At 39.6% G+C, this 23,813-nt stretch overlaps 1 protein-coding gene across 1 annotated transcript; it reads right to left on the bottom strand.

The window, feature by feature from the left end:
- Window positions 1–43: 43 nt before the first annotated feature.
- LOC117256034 (uncharacterized) lies at window positions 44–17,944 on the bottom strand. Its single transcript, XM_078166605.1, is given in 27 exon segments — window positions 44–1,058; window positions 1,307–1,364; window positions 1,468–1,837; window positions 2,013–2,354; window positions 3,108–3,215; window positions 3,218–3,301; window positions 3,412–3,504; window positions 4,569–4,805; window positions 4,882–5,181; window positions 5,259–5,388; window positions 6,690–6,881; window positions 8,087–8,144; window positions 8,238–8,577; window positions 9,030–9,374; window positions 10,446–10,640; window positions 11,181–11,273; window positions 11,416–11,649; window positions 11,721–12,012; window positions 13,235–13,423; window positions 13,526–13,583; window positions 13,678–14,026; window positions 14,360–14,701; window positions 16,093–16,314; window positions 16,761–16,865; window positions 16,989–17,222; window positions 17,302–17,598; window positions 17,766–17,944. Coding segments are annotated over 27 exon segments (5,517 nt in total). The 5' UTR covers window positions 17,821–17,944; the 3' UTR covers window positions 44–863.
- Between the last annotated feature and the right edge of the window lie 5,869 nt (window positions 17,945–23,813).

Raw genomic sequence — 23,813 nt, 5'->3', positions numbered from 1 at the left:
GTTGGACTGTATTTGAAAAATGAGCACCAAGATACAAATGTAATGTCTTTCATCTTTTAATACACTTCAGTTAATGCAGGGTAAAACATGTTTCTGAGAGCAAAATCATTTTTACAAAAGCTTTTTACAGCTGCAAATGAAACAGAAAGTAATGCAACATAAGTACACCAGGAAAAAAACCCAAAATGTGTCAATAAGCTTACATGACAGAGCCACCCACATTTCAGCATTGCATTGTGGTCTGGTAACACTGTTGCTCAATGTATTTAAGACATAATTTCAAGTCATCTGTACAGCATATCAGCCCTTGAGAGGCAACTTAACCTGCCATAAAAGTTCATTACAAATGATTCAGCAGTGAGAGGACCAGTGAAGAACATAATCTGCTGCCTTTTCACCTTTACACCATGAATCTGTTCATAAATCTTTCTTACAGTGTTATATGTGTTATAAACTGTGCTGCACTGGTGTTTAGCTCTTTAGCTGCTCTTCTACTTAAATCTGGCCACTAGTGTCACTGGTGTTTTGATGTCTTCAAGTTTTTGTTGTGTCATTTTTAGAAAAGACAGTTGAAGCGTCACTGAGGCAGCATTTCACACATTTGTCTTTGTGGTTAGACTTTTTAGCACATGCAGTGTTCAAAGCCAACTAATATTAGGCACTGGATAGATGTTTTAACGTGATTAGCTTTTGCTTGCAAGGCTCAGAACTTTTGGGGAATTCTGTGAGACATGGAGTGAAGTGAAATATTGGTGGAGACTAGAGGGCTTAAACTGTGAAAGTCAGGTTGTTGAAAATTGTGCCACTGATCAAGATGAGTATGGCCACTAAGTAGATCCTGAATCAGTTATGTAAAGAGATGCTCACTCAGAGGCCGTGTTGGAACTGAAGTTGACAGTAGCATGAGCAACATGCTCCTGTTGTTCGGACTGATGTGGTTGGATGGGGAGGTCAAGAGTTTCTGGCTGGGTCATAGAGAAGTGGACTCTGCTGCAGCGAAGCTCCTCCTGCTCTGTTGGTCGAGCTGACATGTTTTCATACTCATGACCAGGGTTTAGCTGATGAGGAGACAAGATGAACAATATCAGCTACATAGCACATGTAACCTCTGTACTGACAACTGGACTGATGACATTTGGGGGGTTAGCAGTATTTAAATACAACACTACACAGTAGGTATTAATTGGCAGGAGTAACACTTAAAGACCTTACAGCCTTAGTTAGAATAATGATTGCAGTCAAGAGTTTTAAATCCTACGATGAAGACTAAAATGTTGTGCAAGAAGAAGACATGTCTGATCTTTACCTGCTCTGTGTTGTCCATTGCTTGAGTTTCAGGAGACTGACCTGAAATCCTCTTCTTTCTGGTTGTTGAAGTAAAAAAAAGTATAAATATATATGTCTAGAAGCAATTTCAGATTAAGAGTTGAGTATAATTATTGTGCAGCACAACACAGTGTTGCTCACCTTATCCAAAGGAAGATAACAACAAGAAGTATGGTAACCAGGAGAAGAGTACAGACTCGTGTGGCAGTTGCTGCTGCTGCTGCTGCTGCTGCTGCTGCTGGTGTTTGTTTCTGTTTAACATTTTGGACAGTCAGAGTTTTTTCACCAGATGTAATGCCACCTTCAACAGCACAGGAGTAGCTTCCTGCATGCTGACTGCTGACTGAACAGAGTATCAGTGTCTTGTTGTGCTTTCTTGGCTCAGTCAAAGGTCGACTGTTCAGGTACCAGATGTAGGTTGTGTTGTGAGGCAGAGGACAGCTGGTAATGCAGCTCAGAGTGACATTTTGGCCCTCTGTCACCTCTGCAGGATGCACCCTCACTGTCAGGCCTGAAACAGGATTTAATATGTCAGTTGCCTGAATGTAACTGAAACATAAATAATAAGTCCCTAATACGTTAACAGTCAGCTGTTCATGTGCAAAGTCATTGTGGTTCCTGTTTTTAAGACAAACCTTTACAATGACCCTGGCACCATCAGCAATGTATTTATTCTCCAGAATTACCTGTGACAACCAGCGTTACTCCAGAAAAGTCAGACTCTTTCCATCCTCCATTAGGTCGTTTGAGTCTGAATGTGTATTCTGCTGAGTCATCCTTCTCCAGCTTATTGATTCTCAGGATGTGCTGATTCTTCATGTTGTCATAAAACTTCACATGAGGTGCAGCCTCAGCCAACTTTACAGGTTTTTCCTTCCCATTTTTATTTATTTTAAACCATGATTTAGAAGTTGGCTGCTGGTCGTGGGGATGCGTGTATTCACTTATAATGTTCACTGAAGAGCCTCGCAGAGCACAGATTCTCCTTCTGACGTAATTCACACTCAAGCAGTTACTGTTCTCAACACCTGAAATATAGATGAAAGATTAGAGTAGTTTTTTGAGGATAGACGAATATTACTGCTCATTGACAGAATTAACCACAAGTGAGTCTCAGTCTTAGTGATTTTGACTATGGATGACTTTTAACTCCATTGACCCTTTATTCGGGGATTTCATTCAATTTGAAAAATGAAAAATGGGTATTATCAAAAAAGAATCAAATCATTTCTTTTTTTGATTTTTGTTGCATCAAAAAATGGACACAGGTTGTGTGTTTTCCTGTTTTCTTCTCAAGTAGAAAATCAGAACATTTCATGGTCAAAGACAAATGTTTTAAGGCAGTCATTTGTTGTTAAAAGTTTTATGACGAGACACTGCTCCTCTCTGACTGTCTCTGCTGACTGATTTGACGTGCTCTCAGTCAACATGGACATCTAGTGGCCACATGACATCAACACAGTTTCATTAGTGATTTGATAGCCAAGAAAACAGAAAAACATTTTTGATACCCTCGAAAAACAGACATAAATCTTTTTTTTCTTTCTATTCTCCAGTTTGAATCGAATAATTTAATGAAATGATGATTCACAGAATTACTTGAGGGTTACTGCATTAAACTGAACATCAGTTAGAAGTGTTATTTAATCCGCCCCTATGAGACTACAACATTCTTCAGGTCATTATTGCTCATAGTTTTTCACATGTTCAGATTTATGACACCAGTACACCTTTCCACAAGTTAAAACAGAATGTACAGTACATTAAAGGCTCATACTCACAGAATTCAGCAGACAGCAGATCCTCAAGGCCGTTTACAGCACAGGAGAAGCTTTCAGCAGAGCCAGTAGCTGTTAACTGTTGACTCACAGAGAGTATGTGTCTGTTCTGTACCACCTATAGGCAGGTTCAGGGTCAGTCACAGGACAGCTGGTGGTGCAGGTCAGTGATGTAGAATTCCTTCGAACTTGCACTTCTGTTGGAAGATGATAAATACATTTTTAATTTGTGCCATGTGAAATAAGATGAATTAAATGAATAAGGGTCTGAGAGTGAGAGGTTTGTGAATGTTTGAGGAAACTTGACCTCTGGGATATGTGATGGAGCAGGGTGTCTGCCAATCAGAACACATCCTCCCTTCAGCATAGGTCACAGTAAAGCAGGTCGATGTGACAGAATCTGGACAGAAAGAAATGAGAATCAGTATTTTAATTAGTAATAGCATGTCATAAGTTCTTCAATGATTCCATTTTGTCTTGAAAGTGTAACATGTTGCTTACTGCACTATAGCTAATTTTAATGACATGCAGGCTTTTGACCAGCTTTCAAATGTGTAAAACCTTTTTAAAATGATTTTTTTTTAGATATCTCCAGGTCAGAGACCACTTCAGTAAAGATATTAAACAAACAGAGGATAGTGAACCCACTGTGATTAATATAATAACTGATGGAAATAAGAATAAAGACAACAAACATCTTGTATCCTGAATATATCATAGATTACAAAATTCCAAAAATTATTTTACTGCCTAGGTCAAACAGAAATGGGAGAGGGCTCAGGCCTGGAGATATCGGATGATGATTGGAATGATATTTGGGAGGGTCAAGCCCAGACCACCAGTTCAAGATCCTGGTGGGAGTTATGCTGGAAGAACATAATACAATATATTGGGACTCTTAAACTGAATATTATACAGAAGCGGTCTCAGGGGTGGGATGAATGCTGCAGCCATTGGCAGACCAGTTTCATATTTTTGGGAATGCCCACTAATTTATCCATATTGGTTAGAGATTGCCAAATAAGCCAAATAAGGAACATCTTAGGAATTGAAGTCAATTGTTCTCTTGTCATATTGTACTTGGCAAAACCCCAGACAATCTCATGACTCAGGACAAAATTATTTTGTCTGCAAGCAAGACAGCAGTCACACAGAGGTGGCTACAGGCGAGCCCCCCTTCAAAGGACGACTGGATTGCAGTTATTAACGAAATTCACTGTATGGAGAAAACCACCTTTTCTTTAAGACTGCGACTTGATCAATAAACAAAACATTGGAAAATATGGACCATATAGACCGAAGGATGTAACTTATTGACTGGTAAGTTGAAAAACCCTGTTCTGTACCATTGTGTGGCTCTTACCCCCCACATTTTCTTTTTTTCTCCCCTTGACCAGAAAACACCACTAAAAAACAAGTAAAAAAGACGTAACATCATATGAGGAGCTAAATGTTGTCACTCACCCACTGAGACTTCAGGAGCTCTGAGACGCTCGTAGCCTTTGATAGCACAGGAGTATGTGACTGCTTCCTCACTGCTGACCAGCTGGTGGTACCAGGGAGACCAGTCCTCATAGAGGTACTCTCTGTTCTTGTACCAGATGTAGACTGCAGGGTTTTCAGTCAGAGGACAGCTGGTGCTACATATCAGTGTTACTGTCTGTCCCTCTGTGGTGGGAATCACCTTCACCTGCAGGTCTGAGATGATGATGTATAAAATAAGAATTCATATGCTGCTGTCGGTCTTAAAGTTATAAATTACTGGCCACTGTAGCTGCAACATGGAGCTCAGTGTTGTGGCGCCAGCAGCTTTCTGGGTTGTTAGTCGTCTCTCTGCAGCAGTAAAAATTTGCATCACTTGCTCTCAGATCATTGATCATCAGAGTTGGATGACTATCTTCAGTCTTGTTGTGTGATACACGATTTCCATCCAGAGAGACCTCTTCCTGAATATACCTGTGGTCTCTCTTCTCTACAGTGTACCATTTATTTCCTGAAGTGGGGCGTTCAGCTGAGCAGGGCAGATCCACTGATGAACCTTTTAAGGCACAGATGCTGTTTTCTTGTCCCTGAATCCCTTTAACACAAGATTTCATCAGTAAACATCATTTTTCAATTTACTCAATATATAAGGTGAAAAACAGCCATTCATACCTGAGATGTACAGGATAAAAGCCATAAACACACATCCAGCTTCTGCCAAAAACATGGCTGTTTCAGTCTTCAGTCTCCAATCAGAGAGTTGATTGTATAATCTATTGGCTTTATCACAACTGCTGTGTTTTTAAAAAACGTTTAAAACATAAACAATAAAAAGAAATGGTCAAAATCAATGACAGTCTTCTTTCAGAGACAGAATGAACTGTTGATTAATGTGCTGTCAGACAAACTGCATGAAGCTCTGACACCAAAATGTCAGTTCCTTCCTCATTCTTCTTCTCAGTAAAAAGAGATCTGTAGCAAAGAATCTATGTAAAGCAGTTGTTATTTAAAGTCATATTTTGACATGAAAAATTTGTATTACATTTATTATCATTTTGTTTTCAGTTATTTACATGTATTTGCTCATGTAGCAGTATTTAACTGCTGTATATCAATATGATATAATGAAATGTTATCATTACAAAGATGTCATGGGGACCAGAGTGGAGAGATGTGAAGTTGTCTTTGTTGGACAGTATTTGAAAAATGAGCACCAAGATACAAATGTAATGTCTTTCATCTTTTAATACACTTCAGTTAATGCAGGGTAAAACATGTTTCTGAGAGCAAAATCATTTTTACAAAAGCTTTTTACAGCTGCAAATGAAACAGAAAGTAATGCAACATAAGTACACCAGAAAAAAAAACCCCCAAAATGTGTCAATAAGCTTACATGACAGAGCCACCCACATTTCAGCATTGCATTGTGGTCTGGTAACACTGTTGCTCAATGTATTTAAGACATAATTTCAAGTCATCTGTACAGCATATCAGCCCTTGAGAGGCGACTTAACCTGCCATAAAAGTTCATTACAAATGATTCAGCAGTGAGAGGACCAGTGAAGAACATAATCTGCTGCCTTTTCACCTTTACATCATGAATCTGTTCATAAATCTTTTGTATGATGTTAAATGTGTTGTATACTGTGCTGCACTGGTGTTTAGCTCTTTAGCTGCTCTTCTTCTACTTAAATCTGACATAGTGGCATATGTGTGACCACTAGTGTCACTGGTGTTTTGATGTCTTCAAGTTTGTTGCGTGTCATTTTTAGAAAAGACAGTTAAGGTGTCACTGAGGCAGTATTTCACACATTTGTCTTTGTGGTTAGGCTTTTTAGCACATGCAATGTTCAAAGCCAACTAATATGAGGCATTGCTGTTTCTTCAGAGACAGTTGGCCTGTTTCTCTGACAGATGTTTAAAAGTGATTAGCTTTAGCTTGTAACGTTCAGGTTTTTTGGGCAACACCTGGTTCACATTAGCATGGAGTGAAGTAAAGTGTTGGTGGAGACTAGAGACCTTAAATTGTGAAAAGTTGAAAATAGTACCACTGATAATGATGAATAAGTCCGCTGAGTCAGTTGTGATGGTAAGAGATGCTCACTCTGGGGTCATGTTAGGTCTAAAGTTGACAGTAGCATAAGCAACGTGCTCCTGTTGTTCGGGCTGATGTGGTTGGATGGTGGAGTAAAGAGTATCTGGCTGGGTCACAGAGAAGTGGACTCTGCTGTAGTGAAATTCCTCCTGCTCTGTTGGTCGAGCTGAGATGTTTTCATACACATGACCAAGGTTTAGCTGATGAGGAGACAAGACAAACAATGTTAGTTTACATCGTGGGACACATGACCTTGACACTGGAAGCTGGACTGATGACATTTGGGGGGATGTAGCAGTATTTAAAGACAGCATCACAGAGTAGGTAATTATTGCCATGAGTAACCTTACAGTTTTAAAAAGAATTATGATTTTACCAAAATGTGTAAATTGATAAAAATTGAATTATTTTTTGCAGCTATTACAGACATTTATTAAAGGTTCAGTGTGTCGTATTTAGGCATATTTATTGATAGAAATGTAATATATTATATTATATAATATGTATGTTTTCTTTAGTGTATAAGCACCTGAAAATAAGAAGTGTTGTACTTTAGTTACCTTAGAATGAGCCATTTAAATCTACATGTTAGTTAATCTAGATGTGTAGTGGGTCCTTGTCTATGGAGATTTAGCCATTTAGCACTGCCATGTTTCTACAGTAGCCCAGAACCATCAGACTAAACATTAGATGGGGCCATATGCATTTTTGCGTTGGCCACCATAGTTAGCAGTCCCTCTGTGATGAGAGTGTTGAAAACCACTGATTTTTCAAATGTGAAACTGCTTTATTCAGTGCTTTTACTGGTTTTAATCACTGGGTCTGTTTGTTTTGGAGAGAAAGAGACCTCTGTGGACAATTTGGCTCCTGGTAAAAACCTCCTGAACAATGGACACTGAAGGAATTCTAACCAGGAAGGGTTTCAGCTGGATGGAATCCGCAATCCTGAAAGCTAGATGCCACTAATTCCCCTTAACTTTTACATGCTGGACCTTTGAATCAAAGTAATCCTTATCATGTGCATATCTAATATTTTTCATACAGCTCATAGGTGCATTGGAAAACTAATGTTGCTGTATAATGTGGACTACAGTAGAGGACCTTTTACAATGCACACCTGTGTCAGTAAATTGATGTTTTGTGCCACTTGAAGAATCAGTTTATCTGAAGGGAAGCAGGATAGATGATGATAAAGTTTTCCAGTACAGCAAAATTTCAAAATTTTGGTCTTTGAGAAGAAGCCAAAAATTAAATGAATTGTACTTCCTGTACAGTGTCCACTGTAATAACAGTAATGACCAACAGTGTGTGGGATTTTTGGGATCCTTTACAGTCAAGAGTTTCAAATCCTACGATGAAGACTAAAATATTGTGCAAGAACTTTGTTGAAATATCCGATCTTTACCTGCTCTGTGTTGTCCATTGTTTCAGTTTCAGGAGACTGACGTGAAGTCCTCTTCTCTCTGGTTAGTGAAATTAATGAATATACATGAACAAGTGATTTGATATTAACAGTTGATTATAAATGATAGACAGTGCAGCAGAGTGTTGCTCACCTAATCCAAAAGAAGACAATGAGAAGTATGGTAACCAGGAGAACAATACAGACTCCTGTGGCGGCTGCTGCTGCTCGTCTCCGTTTAACATGTTGGACAGTCAGAGTTTTTTCACCAGATGTAATGCCACCTTCAACAGCACAGGAGTAGCTTCCTGCATGCCGACTGCTGACTGAACGGAGTATCAGTGTTTTGTTGTGCTTTCTTGGCTTGGTCAGGGATCGACTGTTCAAGTACCAGATGTAGGTTGTGTTGTGAGGCAGAGGACAGCTGGTAATGCAGGTCAGAGTGACATTTTGGCCCTCTGTCACCTCTGCAGGATGCACCCTCACTCTCAGACCTGAAAGAGGATTTAACATGAAAACATAAACAGTAAAGTAACTCGTATGTTTTCTGTTCTGCCTGATTTGAAAGGTAATTAATGTTACTTAAATTTAGACAACTAAAGCTACATTACTGAGGCAAAGATCATATAAGTGAAAGTTAAAAGTAAAAACAATGTAATGCCACATAGAGAGCAGCTTTGGGCCTCCTGCACTTTGGTCCATGAAACATCAACCAGCCTTAAAGTGCTGGAAATCTGCTACTGAAAAGTGCAGCAGGTGTGAGCAAAGCTGAACTTAAGACTTTGGGTTTCAAAAACAGTCAGCCGTTCATGTGCACATCCCAACAAGAAAAACCAAACAAAACAAAAAGCTGTAAACAATCAGTGATTGTGGGTCCTTTTATTTGTCGATAAACTCATACGATGACCCTGGCACCATCAGCATTGTATTTATTCTCCAGAATTACCTGTGACAACCAGCGTTACTCCAGAAAAGTCAGACTCTTTCCATCCTTCATTAGGTCGTTTGAGTCTGAATGTGTATTCTGCTGAGTCATCCTTTTCCAGGTTATTGATTCTCAGGATGTGCTGATTCTTCATGTTGTCATAAAACTTCACATGACGTGTAGCCTCAGAGAGCTCTACAGGTTTTTCCTTCCCATTTGTATTTATTTTAAACCATGATCTTGACTTGGTATACTGGTAGTTCTTAGGATGAGAATATTCACTTGTAATGTTCACTGAAGAGCCTCGCAGAGCACAGATTCTCCTTGTGACATAATTCACACTCGTGCAGTTATTATCTTCAGTACCTGAAATATAGATGAAAAAGTCGTATTTTAAAATACATGTTTAGGGTCAAATATTATTACTCATTAAAAACGGAAATTTATTGTGGGGTTTCCTGTTTTCATCTTGAGGTTGACAATCTTATAAAAAGGAAATCCGAACAAAAAAGTCTTATTTCTGTTTTTCTGTTTAGTGGTCAAAGATAAATGTTTTAAGGCAATTATTTCTAGCTCATAGCTTTATGATGAGACATTGCTCCTGTCCTCCGACTGACTGCTGACTGATTTGACATGTTCTCAGTCAACAAGGACAGTGGCCACATTTTATCAGTGCAATTTCATTGGTGATTTGACACACAAGAAAAGATAAAAACAAATTTTCCTTTTCGATACCCACGAACCTGGCGATAGCCGTGGCTGGAGGCTTTATGTTCTTGTGAATTTCTTCAAATTTGGCACAAATGTCCACTTGGTCTCAGTGATGAACTAATTAATTTTGATGGTCAAAGGTCAAGTTCACTGTGACCTTGTCTGTCTCATTCTCATCAGCATGATATCTATAGAGTGCCGTAAGGGAATTTACTCAAATTTTGGCATTTTATATGCAACCAGTCAAAGGTCAACTTCACTGTGACATCATAATATTCAGCATAAAACACTTGTCTGGCTAATACTGTCACATCTCAGGGAACAGAAGGGGAAGCATTTGGTCAGATACTGAACTGGTGACACTAATCTTGAATGCCCACCTTGAAACTGTGCTCATTGCCTTCTCTTATGTCAAGAAAATGCGTTTAAAGCTTCCATGTTTTCACAAATGTTGACATAAACTGTAAGAAAGACAGGTGCGTGGAGGTATACTACTGCAGGGTGGTAATTCTAGTTTAATTCTGGATGGATACACAGAACTACTTCAGGGTTACTGCATTAGACTTAACATTAAAAGTCTTTGTTTTATCCACCCCTATGATGCTGCAACATGATTCAGATCATCATATTTCTCCTAGTTTTTGAGATTTATGACATCAGTGCACTTTTTTCAAAACAAACACAGTTCAAACAGACCTCACAGCATGTTAAAAGGCTCGTACTCACAGAATTCAGCAGACAGCAGATCCTCGAGGTCTTTCACAGCACAGTAGAAGCTTTGAGCAGAGCTGGACTCTCTCTGCTGTTGACTCTCAGCGTGTGATTTTGTCTTCTGGTTCAACCTATAGGCAGGTTTAGAGTTGGTCACAGGACAGCTGGTGGTACAGGTTGCAGATGTAGAATTCCTTTGAACTTTTACTTCTGTTGGAAGGTGATAAAGTTCAATTTGTACCATGTTGAATTACATAAATTAGTGATTATATAAATTACATCAAATGTTAAGGTAAGGTAAGGTAGACTTTATTTTTCCGGGGGGAAATTCATTTGTCCCAGCAGCATAACATAAAAGAGGATACAGGACAGACAAATAATAAATAAATACCATACAAAACCTGTCCTCTGCCTGATGGATAGAATAACATATTAGAGTTCAGTGAGTTAAAGTGCTACAGTGGATGGCTGTGATGTAATGTGACTGGCACTTGATAATGACAACAGAAACAACAGCATCAACAACAACAATACAAACTACATATAAATATAAACTCTCAAAGCATTATCTGTGCAGTAAAACAGAATATGGAGACTTTGAAGTTAAATAAGTAAAAATTAGAAAACAAAACACAAAGATATGACAGTGTCAACACAAAATAAATGACCAATTCTAAAATACATCTCAACTGTGAAAAACGAGTAAGGGTCTGAGAGTGAGAGGTTTGTAAATGTTTGAGGAAACTTGACCTCTGGGATATGTGATGGAGCAGGGTGTCTGTCTATCAGAACACATCCTCCCTCCAGCATAGGTCACAGTAAAGCAGGTCAATGTGACAGAATCTGGACACAAAGAAATGAGATTCAGTATTTTTATGGGTTATAGTCTGTCATAAGTTCTACCCTGAATCAGTTGTTTTTGAAATTTTGACATGTTTAACAACATGTTGCGTAACATGATAAGATGCTAATCATTGTCACTCACCCACTGAGACTTTAGGAGCTCTGAGATGCTCATAGCCTTTGATAGCACAGGAGTATTTGACTGCTTTCTCACTGCTGACCAGCTGGTGGTACCAGGGAGACCAGTCCTGATAGAGGAAGTCGTTGTTCTTGTACCAGATGTAGACTGCAGGGTTTTCAGTCAGAGGACAGCTGGTGCTACATATCAGTGTTACTGTCTGTCCCTCTGTGGTGGGAATCACCTTCACCTGCAGGTCTGGAAGAATAATGACGTGTTTATATACTGATGTTTGTCTTAAAGTGATAAATAACTGGCGGCCACTGTACCTGTAACATGGAGCTCAGTTTTGTTGCGCCAGCAGAGTTGTGGGTTGTCAGCCGTCTCTCTGCAGCAGTATTTGTTTGCATCACTCTCTCTCACATCATTGATTTTTAAAGTTGGTCTTTTTTCAGACATGTTGTATGATACACTATATCCATCTGCAGAGAGCTCATTCTGAGTATACGTGGAGCCATCTCGGTGCACAGTGTACCATTTGTTGCTTGAAGTGCCACGTTTAGCTGTGCAGTTTAGATACACTGATGTACCTTTTAAGGCACAGGTGCTGTTTTCTCGTCCCTGAGCCCCTTTAAGAAAAAGACAGATTGATAACATTTGAAAAGCTGATTTTCTGTTAATCAGTCTTCATTTCAGATTTTTTTTTCTTCAGCAGTAAATGAACCATTTCTTCCAATCTGACTCATGACCTCAGTCAAATATTTCTTAAATATTTAATTATCATTTTAAAGATAAACAAGCATTCATACCTGAGATATACAGGATAAATCCCACAAACACACATCCAGCTTCTGCCGACAACATGACCATTGTAGTCCTTCAGTCCCTCAGCAGAGAGGTCATTAAATCAAAAAGTGTATAAAATCTGCAGCACTTTGCGTACAACCTGAACGCTGGAGAGGACTGTTGGTTAATATGAGGGTGGGTGATTGCACGCGGCTCTGACTTCAAAACTTCACTTCCTTCAAGTTGAGGTGATTTTTTTTTCCCCAGTAAAAGGAAACTGCAGGTGAAGACGTCATGTTCCGCTGTTTTTACATGGTATCATAATTTAATCTGGATTTTTTTTTATTTAACACAATATCATCTCTTGATTCTGTCTCTTCTTACAGTTATTTTTAAAATTGTTACTTAATGTGTTAGCTCTTTATGCAACATGCAGAAGTTAAGTGCATGTGTTGAGCTGCAGGAAGAGAGGTGATCAGAGGATAGTGTTATCTGGTTGTTTTGTGGTTTTTGAGTTAAACACATAAAGAGGAAAGCTGCAGACTCAACATCCACACTCTTTTAATACACTACAGAACATGTCCATAAGCAACAATTTATTTGCATATTCTATACAGTGTCACCTGTGTATATGTGTGATATGAAATTGAAGGGTAGACGATCCACACTGCTGAGTACAAGCATTACGTTATCGCCTACACTACTTAGTGTCGTACTCTCAGTGGGAGATAGCTACATGTGGCCACATGTTCTCAACACGCCTGTGGGTTGTGTGCTCGTTGTTGTTTTTTTCAGTCTGTGATGATGTGATGTCGTTCATGGGAAATGTGTGTGAAGACCAAAGATCTCTTATCTACAGCTTAGTTGATCCCCCTGCTCTCAGCTTATTAGACAGAGAAAATTCTGTAGATTATGGGAGGTGATGGTTGGTACTTGTAACAGTTGCAATGTGTCAGTTTGTTTTTGAGTGTTTTTTAAGACTTGTTTAACTGCTACTTGTCTGTGAGAGCAAGGTAACAAAGTCTAAAGCCTTTGTAATGATAATAAATGTTCATGCAGGGATCCTGCTTTGTCTAAAGTTGACAACAGCATAGTGCACATGCTCCTGTTGTCGGGGCGGATGTCGCTGGACTGTGGAGTAGAGAGGATTTGTCTGGTTCCTGGAGAAGTGGCCTCTGCTATAGTGAAGCTCATCCTGCTCTGTTGGTTGAGTGGAGATTTCGTCATACAGGGAACCAGAGTTTATCTAATGAGGAAACAAGACAAATTACATCACATTATGTTGCACAGAAATGTTTGTGTGCCTTTTATGCATGTTTTTCTAATGAAGCTAAATTCTAATCTTTACCTGCTCCATATTGTCTGACGTTTCAGTTGGAGGAGATTGACTGGAAGTCTTCTTTCTTCTAGTTAGTTAAACAAATGAGGATATAAATGATGAGGTATTTCAGATGGGAGATTGAACGCTCTTGCTCTAAAACAAGGCAGAGTGTCACTCACCTAATCCACAAGAAGACAGTGAGGGGTATTAAAAGCAGGAGAGCAGCACAGACTCCTGCAGCTGCTGCTGGTGTCCATTTTCCTGCTTTACTCTGGACAGTGAGAGTCTCTTCAGGGGATGTGATGTCTCTCTGGGTTTTGATACCACAGGAGTAGTTTCCTGCATGCTGACTGCTGGCAGGGTCTAGCACCAGGTGTTTGGTTTGGGTCTCTGTCAGGGTCAGAGGTCGACTGTTGAGGAACCAAATGTAGTTTGTGTTGTCAGTGAGAGGACAGCTGGTACTGCAGGTCAGTGTGACTCTCTGGTCCTCTGTCACCACTGCAGAAGGAGTAAACTTCACTTTCAGACCTGGAAGAGTTACATTGGTCACTAACTGTAAAATAGAGATACTATCACTTAACAAATCCTCATTCATATGTTTTCCAGTATCTGCTAAAACATCCATGCAGTCCTAAAATGCAGGGATGACGCATTTTAAGACTGTAGTGAAAAGTACAAAAATGACACCAAAGTACACACACAATAACTTCCACAGCTTCCACACTGAACATGAGCGAGCATGAAATAATCTGTATTTTTGATTGAGCATTAGTTCTCTTGACTTAAGTCTGCTGAGTGCTGCTAGTGAGGAGCTGTGAGGGATAAACACCTTTGTGTTAAGAAATACATGATAAGAGTTACCTGTGACGATCACAGTTACTCCAGGAAAGTCAGGTTGTTTCCATCTGTTGTCATCTTGCTGTTGTCTGAATCTGTATTCTGCTGAGTCATTCTCCTTTAGGTTTTTGATTCTCAGGGTGTGGAGGTTCCTTTTGTTGTCATGATACCACACACGACCTGCAGCCTCAATCAGCTCTTCATCATCCTCCTCACTACTTCTCTTTATTCTGAACCATAATTTGGACTTTGGCTTCTGGTTTTTGGGATGGGAATATTTACTTGTAATGTTCACTGAAGAACCTTCCAGAGTGCAGATTCTCCTGCTGACATAATTCACACTCCAGCAGTTCTTATCATCAGGACCTGAAACAAGATCATGAAGGACTCGTCAAAGGCATCAAAGGTGTCTGTTTAAGTATATGGCCATGGAAGATTTTATAAGATGTGTTGACATTTTAGCTTGGATATTGTTTTGTTAGTTTTTTGGACAATTTTTTTGTGAGTTAACAGAAAACTATTCATTCACAAAAATTCAATTCTTAAAAGTCCAGTGTGTAGGGTTTAGAGGGATATATAAACACAAATGGAATATAGTAGTAAAATAAGTATGTTTCTTTGGTGTATAATCACTGGAAAATAAGTTTGTCTTCGTAACCCAAGAATAAGTCATTTATATCAGGCAGCAGGTCCTCATCCACAGAGATGGCCATGTTGCGCCACTATGTTTCTACAGTAGCCCAGAACGGACACACCAAACACTAACTCTAGATAGGGCCTTTCGCATTTTGCATCAGTTACTGTAGTTAGCAGCTCCTCTGCAAAGGAAGTGTCAGAAAAAAAAAACACTTATTTTTAAAAGTGAAACTGCTTCATTCAGTGTTTTTACCGGTTTAAATCACCTGGTCTTTTTGTTTTGGAGACGAAGAGATCTATGCGGATAATTCAGCTCCTGGTAAAAACCTCCTGAACAATGAACATTGCAGGAATCTTAAGGAACCCTGTGGACTGCTGTTTTGAAGCTTCAAGTACGGCATTTTGGTCATTGTCATCTTATTTTTTTGGAGCCAGAAGTGACCATATATTGACGAGAGGGTGGAGCTGTGGAGGAGCGAGGGGTGGATGTGACTTACAGAATTCAGAAACGCCTTGTAGACAGCCTGTCACTCAAGCAGCCCCGCCCTTAATTATGCATAACTTTGGGCCATAATAAAATGAAACGGGTGAGTCATTAAAAAAAGCAGTTGTACAGTTGACATGAATGTTGAAATAAGCTTTAGAGACCAAAATGGTTTTTTTGTACCAGGCTGCGAACATGTTTATTTCTGCTATAAAGTTGGCCATTTCAACACGGGGGTCTGTTTTGGAGCCAGCCTCAAGTGGCCATTCATTGAACTGCAGTTTTTGGCACTTCCACTTTGGCTTCCTTTTTCAGCCTTGGAGGTTGCTGCTTGGTTGCAATCTGCAATCCTCACCAATAGATGCCACGAAATCCTCCTAAATCATACACACTGTTCCTTTAAATACATTTTCTTAAGTATAATGTCACTGTTCTGTATTGCATAGCACAGATTGTGATTAAAGCAAAACTATTAACTATAGTTTTTATTATCATTCTATTATTAGCTACCATATTATATTGGAAGGTGTTTCAGCTATTTTGTCCACCGCCTCTGATGCTTTAACATTTTTCAGATTATCTTACTTTTTTGTCCCAGTCCCATATTATAATGCACCATAAGTTGGTTGGTACTCACAGACTTCAGCAGAGCGCAGATCCTCGAGGCCTTTTACAGCACAGGATCATTTTGTACCAGAGGAACGAGGAACTGAAAAATGTTGACTCTTAGTGTGTCTGTATGAGTATGCACCTCGGTACCACCTATAGGCAGTTTGGGAGTTAACCAGAGGACAGCTGGTGCTACAGGTCAGTCTGACACGGCCTGGTTCATCCGCAGGAGTCCTCTGAATATGAACCTCTGTTGGGAGATGACAGATACATTTTTCATTAGTTCACCTGTGCACATCAAATACATAAGTGACATAAATAGTTGAATAAATGCTCAAAAAGTGGTTAATTCAACAAAACAGAATATGTTGAGAGATTACAAGTTCATTTTCATCAATTACTGTGACATATTTAAGTGTAGAACTTAATGAATCATTGACATTGTTGAATATGAACTCTTGAACCCCTGTCACTACAAAATCTGTTATACTATGGTAATACAAGTTTTAGCAGAGCTGAGCTCAGTTTGTCATTGAGGATGTAACAATAGATTTCTTTTTGAAGAAAGCAAAGAAATGACACTGTAAACCTGCCTGCTAATGCCACTAATCTCTTCAGTGAAAACCTGATTGTAAAGGCATTAGAGGTGTGAGGCGTGTTTGTGTTTTTGTTTGTCAAGGTTTGGTAAAACTTCACCTCTGGGATATGTGATGGAGCAGGGCTCATCCTCTGATGACTGCTCATGAGAACATATTGTCCCTTCAGCATAGGTCACATTAAAGCAGGTCGATGTGACAGAATCTGGACAAAAAGAATGTGATACATTATTTTAATGGTAAAGTTCCACTGCCTGAATAATATAATTCTTCTTGAATGTATGAACAGATCGAGTAACATGATGAGGAGCTAAATGTTGTCACTCACCCACTGAGACTTCAGGAGCTCTGAGATGCTCGTAGCCTTTGATAGCACAGGAGTATGTGACTGCTTCCTCACTGCTGACCAGCTGGTGGTAGCAGGGAGACCAGTCCTGATAGAGGAAGTCGTTGTTCTTGTACCAGATGTAGACTGCAGGGTTTTCAGTCAGAGGACAGCTGGTGCTACATATCAGTGTTACTGTCTGTCCCTCTGTGGTGGGAATCACCTGTACCTGCAGGTCTGATATGATGATGTATGAGACAAGACTTTATATACTGATGTTAGAATTAAAGTACTAAAATACTTGCAGCCACTGTACCTGCAACATGAAGTTCGATGCTAATGGACCTGCAGCGTTGTGGGTTGTCTGCATTCTCTCTGCAGCAGTATTTGTTTTCATCACCTTCACTGAGATCATTGATTATTAGAGTTGGCTCTTCAGACATGTGGTACGTTAAATGATTTCCATCTGCGGAGAGTTCATACTGTACATACTTGGAGCCATCCCAGTGTACAGTGTACCATTTGTTGATCGAAGTGCCACGTTCAGCTGAGCAGGGCAGATCCACTGATGAACCTTTTAAGGCACAGATGCTGTTTGCCTGTCCATGAATACCTTTAACAGAAGCAAACATCAGGACAGATTTATACCAAAGTATAATTGATTATATAAATAATTGATATTTTATGTTTATTGTTCTTTCAGTTTAAAGTTATCTTTCTCACATGTACTGTTTACACTTAATTATCTTTATGTATGAAAGCACAAACAGTCATTCATACCTGAGATGTATAGGATGAAACCCATAAACACACATCCAGCTTCTGCCAAAAACATGGCTGTTGTAGTCCTTCAGCTTCTAATCAGAATATTGCCTTTTAAACTATTCCAAAAAGTAATAATGAAAAAGTAGTCAAATCCACGAGCAGGTGACTTTTACTGTGTGAAGACCGGAGAGGACAGACTGTACTGTTAACATTTGAGAGTTTACCTCAGCATGCAGCTTTGAAACTCAAATTCCTTCCCCTTTTATCGCTGTATAATATCACTTCCTCACCTGACAGCCCAAATTTTAAACAAGCCTGACTGGTTGACACTCATCAGAATGTCATCACAGGCAAAATGAAGTCTACAGCTGTTTTTTCTTCAGCACATCCAGAGCTTAAACAGACAGAACAGACATACAGAAAAAGCTGACAGAAAGGAGCACCTGACTCCTCAGTCTCCATTTCAGCAGTTGGGAGTCTTTCCTCCAGAGGGTGCTATCATGTCATCTCATGATCTTAGCAGGCAAGAGATGCAAGTGCAGTGTAAATGTGTGTGTGTGTGTGTGTGTGTGTGATTGTGAGAGATTGTGCATGCATTTAGGTGTTTATTAATAGTTAACAGCCGACCATGGTTGCTGCATAGACCTGCTCAGTGCCCCGCCATAACATAGTGAAGAAACAGGAAGCTCCTGTTACTGAGGCAAGGTCATGGTGTTTGTGTGTGTGTGTGTCTGTGTGAAGTCTGTGCAGTAAGAGCGAGGTAGACTATGTGAAAATAAAGTAGTGTGTTAATGCCTGTTAGCCGTTTTATACTCTTGTATAAATATTGTGTAAATGGCCGGAATTAAGAGCTTTGTATGGAACCTTTTATAACAACTTCTAACTGACAGGTTCGTCATAGTGAAGACAACACAGTTTAAGTATATGTGTGTTAAAGACAAGCATATTAATCGCCTTCATCTTACTACCATCACATCATTAAAGGCATACTTTACCAGTTTTCAATCAGTTTTGTATCATAACAGTGTTGGTAGTATTTGCTAATGAACTTCTTCCCTCCATCTTACCAGTGCCCAGATCTCCCTGCTTATGTCCCAGCTTCAGGGCTGTTGTTCTAAGTATATACTTACACATTTTCATATGCCTGAGACCAAGGACACAAAGTGTATAGAAGTGGACATGCAGAAAAAATGACAAACTAGGCAGTGCTGTTAGCATAGAAACCAAGATTCTATTAATGCATTGCCTGTTTCTCAACTAAAATGTCTTCAGAACAAATTCAGTGCACTGTTTGGCTGTAATTCGACAATTTGTGCACGTGCTGGTTCCTGTGTTGTAAACATGATAGCTAAGAAACTGAGATCAAAAAATAAAACTATGCAGTTCCGATAAAATATGAACCAAGATGCTGTTACTGCGTTGCCTAATCTCACCTAAAATGTTATTAAAAACATATTTTAGCTTACCATTTGACTGTAATTCAGGAATGATTGTTACTAGCTTGCTGCCATATTGTTTCCTGCGTCAAAAAGGACAAGCTTGCATTATAGGCCCGTTTCCACTGAAGAAGTTCCTGGTACTATTTGGGGGGCAGGAACTACTACAGGAACGTCCTCTCACTCGGTCCTCTCAACCGCTGTGTCTCCACTGAGAGAGCAGAGTAGGAGGAAGGTTCCTGTAAAGTTACCGGGCTCTGTATGTGACGTAATTGTTGCACGGCCATTTTGACCTGGGCGACGTAGGGGCATAGGGACGCCGTTAGCCGTTAGCGGTGTCTGTAATAACTCCGGTCATGGTCCGTGAAAAAAATATTTTTCCAGCGGATGTCTTAGTTACAACATGATTGAGCTAACTGGAGTAGTTTCATGTTGTATCCGACAACAGGAGGCTTTTAACAGATGACGTCCTGATGTTAGCTTTGCTGCTGCTGTTAGCTGTCCCTGTCAGCTGATGCTTTCTAGACATCGTGATTTCCCAAAACTGAATAAATACCACACATAGCAACACAAAACTGCTTTGCTAGCTCAATCATGTTGTAACTAAGATATTCACTGGAAAAAAATATTTTTTTCACGGACCGTTTATTGAGTTATTACAGACAACGCTAACAGCTAACGGTTAGCCTAGCTAAACTACGATAACCATGTTGTTATTTACAAAACGTCACATCCCGCCTTGAATATATCCAATCAGCACCAAGTAATCCCCAAGCCCCAGCCAGGAGTCTTTCGGGGCCGTTCTGAGTACCTACTCTGAGGCAAGGACTTGTTTAGCCCCCGTAAAAATTCCGGAACTCTGTCCTTCAGGGGTGGTTCCTGCGGTGGAGACACGCACCAACGGCCCCGGCCCCGTAAAATTACCCTGAAGTTCCTGCGGTGGAAACGGGCCTTATGTCACCCATCAGCGGGAGTGTTAATTGGTCCGGTGTGGCAGAGTGCATTCTGGTATTTGTAGATTTTCTACCTCTTGTGCAAAAGTGAATGCCACCGCCCTTTTTTTTCTGTTTTCTATGGTCACATATCACCAATTTCAAAAGTATTTATGTCTTTCTGCTGTATAGACAGCCCAGTTTTATGAAAAGGCTATCTTTCCAGCAATGAAATTGTTCTTTAAAGGTCCAGTGTGTAGGATTTAGTGGCATCTAGTGGTGAGGTAGCAAAACTGTAACTTTTCTGGTGTGTAGGCATGCTACAGTGGCCACAAAACAGAATTGTATAGTGAAAGGGAGGCTTAAAGGGAACCAATCTAAATACCAATGGTGTCGTTATTCTATAGCAATTGCACTGTAAAATTACAGTAACATTTATGTCATAATGATAAGTTAAGGCATAAAAACGTGTCTATTTCCACTTTAATGGTTCCTTGTTTGGCAGAAGCACATCGCTGCTCTCTGGGAAAAAGCCTAATGGGGAATTACATATATTAAATGTGTTCACTTTATTAACTTTGCATACCTGACTGGTGGCGAAAAATTGGGGTCACAAATTTGATTATAGTTGCAAATAATTGAGGACAGAAGAAGCATTTTTGGCTGTTATTTTGAGATCACTATTAAAATGGATCATGACATTGTCAGGGATTCGTAAAAGATATCTGTGTCAGCATAATAAAAACGAAGTATCAAGTCAAAATGTTCAATCATCAAAATTTCTTTTACTAACAAGAAACTATGACAGCAGTGTTTTTATTTACAGTTGAATTAGTAACATTAACGCTGGCTGCATTCCATTTAAGTGTATCGTTGCGAGGGCCCATATATTACTGGCCAATCTGACCTCACAGCCATGAGGCTACCAGCAGGTGATCACATTGAAAAAGAACATGATATCACAATAGCACACCTGTATTTGTTTAATACAATTTATCAGGACCACATCTAATCAGTATTTCAAGGTGAACTTTAATAATCGAGAGGCCAAATGATAACTCCTTGAGATAAACTGAAGTAAGACAATCTCGCTTTATAAATTCTCAGAAGCCTCTTCAGAAAGAGCCCTATGTTGACACACTTATTGTATGATTATGTTGTGTTATGTTTTGAAAGCTTCCTGTGTTGTTACCAAGATGATATGCACACCATAGACAAGAAACTGTGATTTGTTCAACCTGTATTGATAGATTTTTAGCAACTTGGGAGAAGTGCAATAAGCTGTAAGTACAATACCTTATCGCCTTATAGGTTTGATATGACGACCTTGTTAGCACACAGTGGCTTATTTACACATTGAGCAGACACATAGCAACATTGACATTCATGTGGAGCTGAGCCTCCCCCAAATTTAAAGGGCTATATCAACTCTTCTTTCAGTTTGGTTTTGCTCTCCAACAACTCTTGAGGGAAATACCTGGCCCTCTGGCTGCTACATGCTCCACTATGTTCACCAGGTTGTCGCTGACTTTGTCTCCCATGCGTTGCTGGGCAAGTAGTTTACATTTGGTCTGTAGAGCTTTTCTGATAAGAAACAGCTGCTTGCTGTGACTGAAAAGGAAAATTAATCAAAACAGTGAATCAAAAGACGCTAAATGCTCTGTACTGCAGGGTCGTTCTCTCAACAATGAATCCTTTCACATTAAACATTTGATCTGTTGTTACTATGAAAATATTGACCAGAACAGACCATTTGCATATCAATTACTCACCCCATGTTATCTGAATTTTCTGAAGTCAACTTTGTCTTTTCTGGCAGCATCTGGCGAATGAAAAATCCCAAAACTGAGAAATTCTTGATGAATTTTAATACTTTCTTTAAAGCCAGACTTCATTGATAAAAAAAACAGTAATTTTACCTTGCTGAACACAGGAGCTGCTGGTCTACCACTGTCTTGATCATTAAGTTTGTTTGTGTTATTGTGTGACTTTGGTGTTTTAAATGGATAGTTCATATTCACTAAAGTCAGACAATATCACAAACAAACTACTGATCTAGGCAGTGGTGGACCAGCAGATCACGTGGGAAGTACTGAGCATATGACTGGATAAAGAAGACTTGGATTATACTGCACAAGTTTTGTGTGTGGCACATTGTGAGTAACATTGTGACCCTTCGCCAAGTCCCGCACCGGACACAGACTATCCAATCATAACGTAGCATCTGGACGACTCAGACCACACAGCTGTGCTCCATTCACTCTAATGCAGTCGTTTCAGATTTCCTTCATTTTCAGGCTGGTTTTGTGGATTTGCTTTTGCTTTTTAATGGTTATAAGAGTGAAACAAAGACCGACCCTGCTGTACAGGAACCAGTGAAGGGAAGCAGGGAAACTTTGCTGATATTCAACCAGCTGTGTGTCATCACATTGTGCACAGATGAATGTTGTTTCATCTGCACACACTGCGTTGCCACACAGCTGGTTCAATATCAGCAAAGTTTCCCTTTATATTCATTGTCTTGTGTGGTGATCAGCAGTGATGTGGTGGTTCACTTTTACACTGTGATCTGTAGCCCATAGTTCGGCTTTAGCTTCTAATATCTTTGTCTTTTTAACCTGTTGTTGCTGCTGAGTCAGTTTGACATCCTGGATATATCCTTCCAACACAGACTGTAGACCCCTCTGTCTGCTTCTCTCTGGAATCACTCTTTCATTTTCCAATAACATGATAATATTTCTTCAGGGAGTGCAGTTAGTTACAGTGTGGGCTCCATGCTTACTCTGACAGCTTGTCGGACCATCACAAAGGGGCGGGGCTTAGCAAAAGGTCAATTGATATACAAATGATCATTTGGGGGTGAAGTATTCCTTTAAGACTCAGGTTTACTTGTTCATGTGAAGACAAACAAAAGCAAAATGATCTATCTGCATTTATGGGTTACTCACTATTCCAGTTAATTTAAATATATATATATATATATATATATTATTCTGTTTTCACTTAGTTCTAATTAAATGTAGGATCATTAAAATCTCATCAAGCTGTTAACAGAGACAACTCTCGAAGCAGCGCGGTGCTTCCAGACAGATTAATAAGACAAACCAGCGAGTAGTGCCTCTTAATACCAGGGCAAAGCCTCATCAGCTTTTATAAGTTTTCCCTCTGCAGTTCATCCTCCACCCACTCATGTTCAGCCCCTCCAGCTCAGGCTTGTTGAGCACTTGTCTCAGTCTTATCCAGGACTTTTAATGATTTCTCCGCAGAGATATAGAGAATAATAACGAGGCCTGATGAAAACGAGAGTGGAGCCAGGCTACTTCATGTCTCAACACAAGTGAGAATCTCCTGTCTTCCCGCCATCACCTGCTGATGAGTTGGCAAGCAGGTAGTAACAACACTGTATAATTGACACATAAACACACAAGTATGCATCAGTTTTGTTCTCTTTGCCAAAAATGCTGTCACAGTAATACTGTCTCAGGCAAAAGGTAAAATGTGAAATACCTGTGAGCTTTATACTTTATTAAAAATCCATTAGTGGACCAAAGATGTTTTGTAGACTGCATATAGACATACCTGTACAATAAGCTGGCTCTCACTGTTGACAGGCCATTTCTATCTTACTTAATGTCTGTTTTCCTGCTGAAGCAAATGAGACATGTCTTTGTCTCTCAGTGTTGGAGTGAGGCATG

This window comes from Epinephelus lanceolatus, chromosome 3 (genome assembly GCF_041903045.1).
Source record: "Epinephelus lanceolatus isolate andai-2023 chromosome 3, ASM4190304v1, whole genome shotgun sequence".
In the NCBI taxonomy this organism is placed as follows: Eukaryota; Metazoa; Chordata; class Actinopteri; order Perciformes; family Serranidae; genus Epinephelus; species Epinephelus lanceolatus.
Note: the sequence above shows the minus strand (reverse complement) of the source record. Positions and strands in the feature narration are given on the sequence as shown.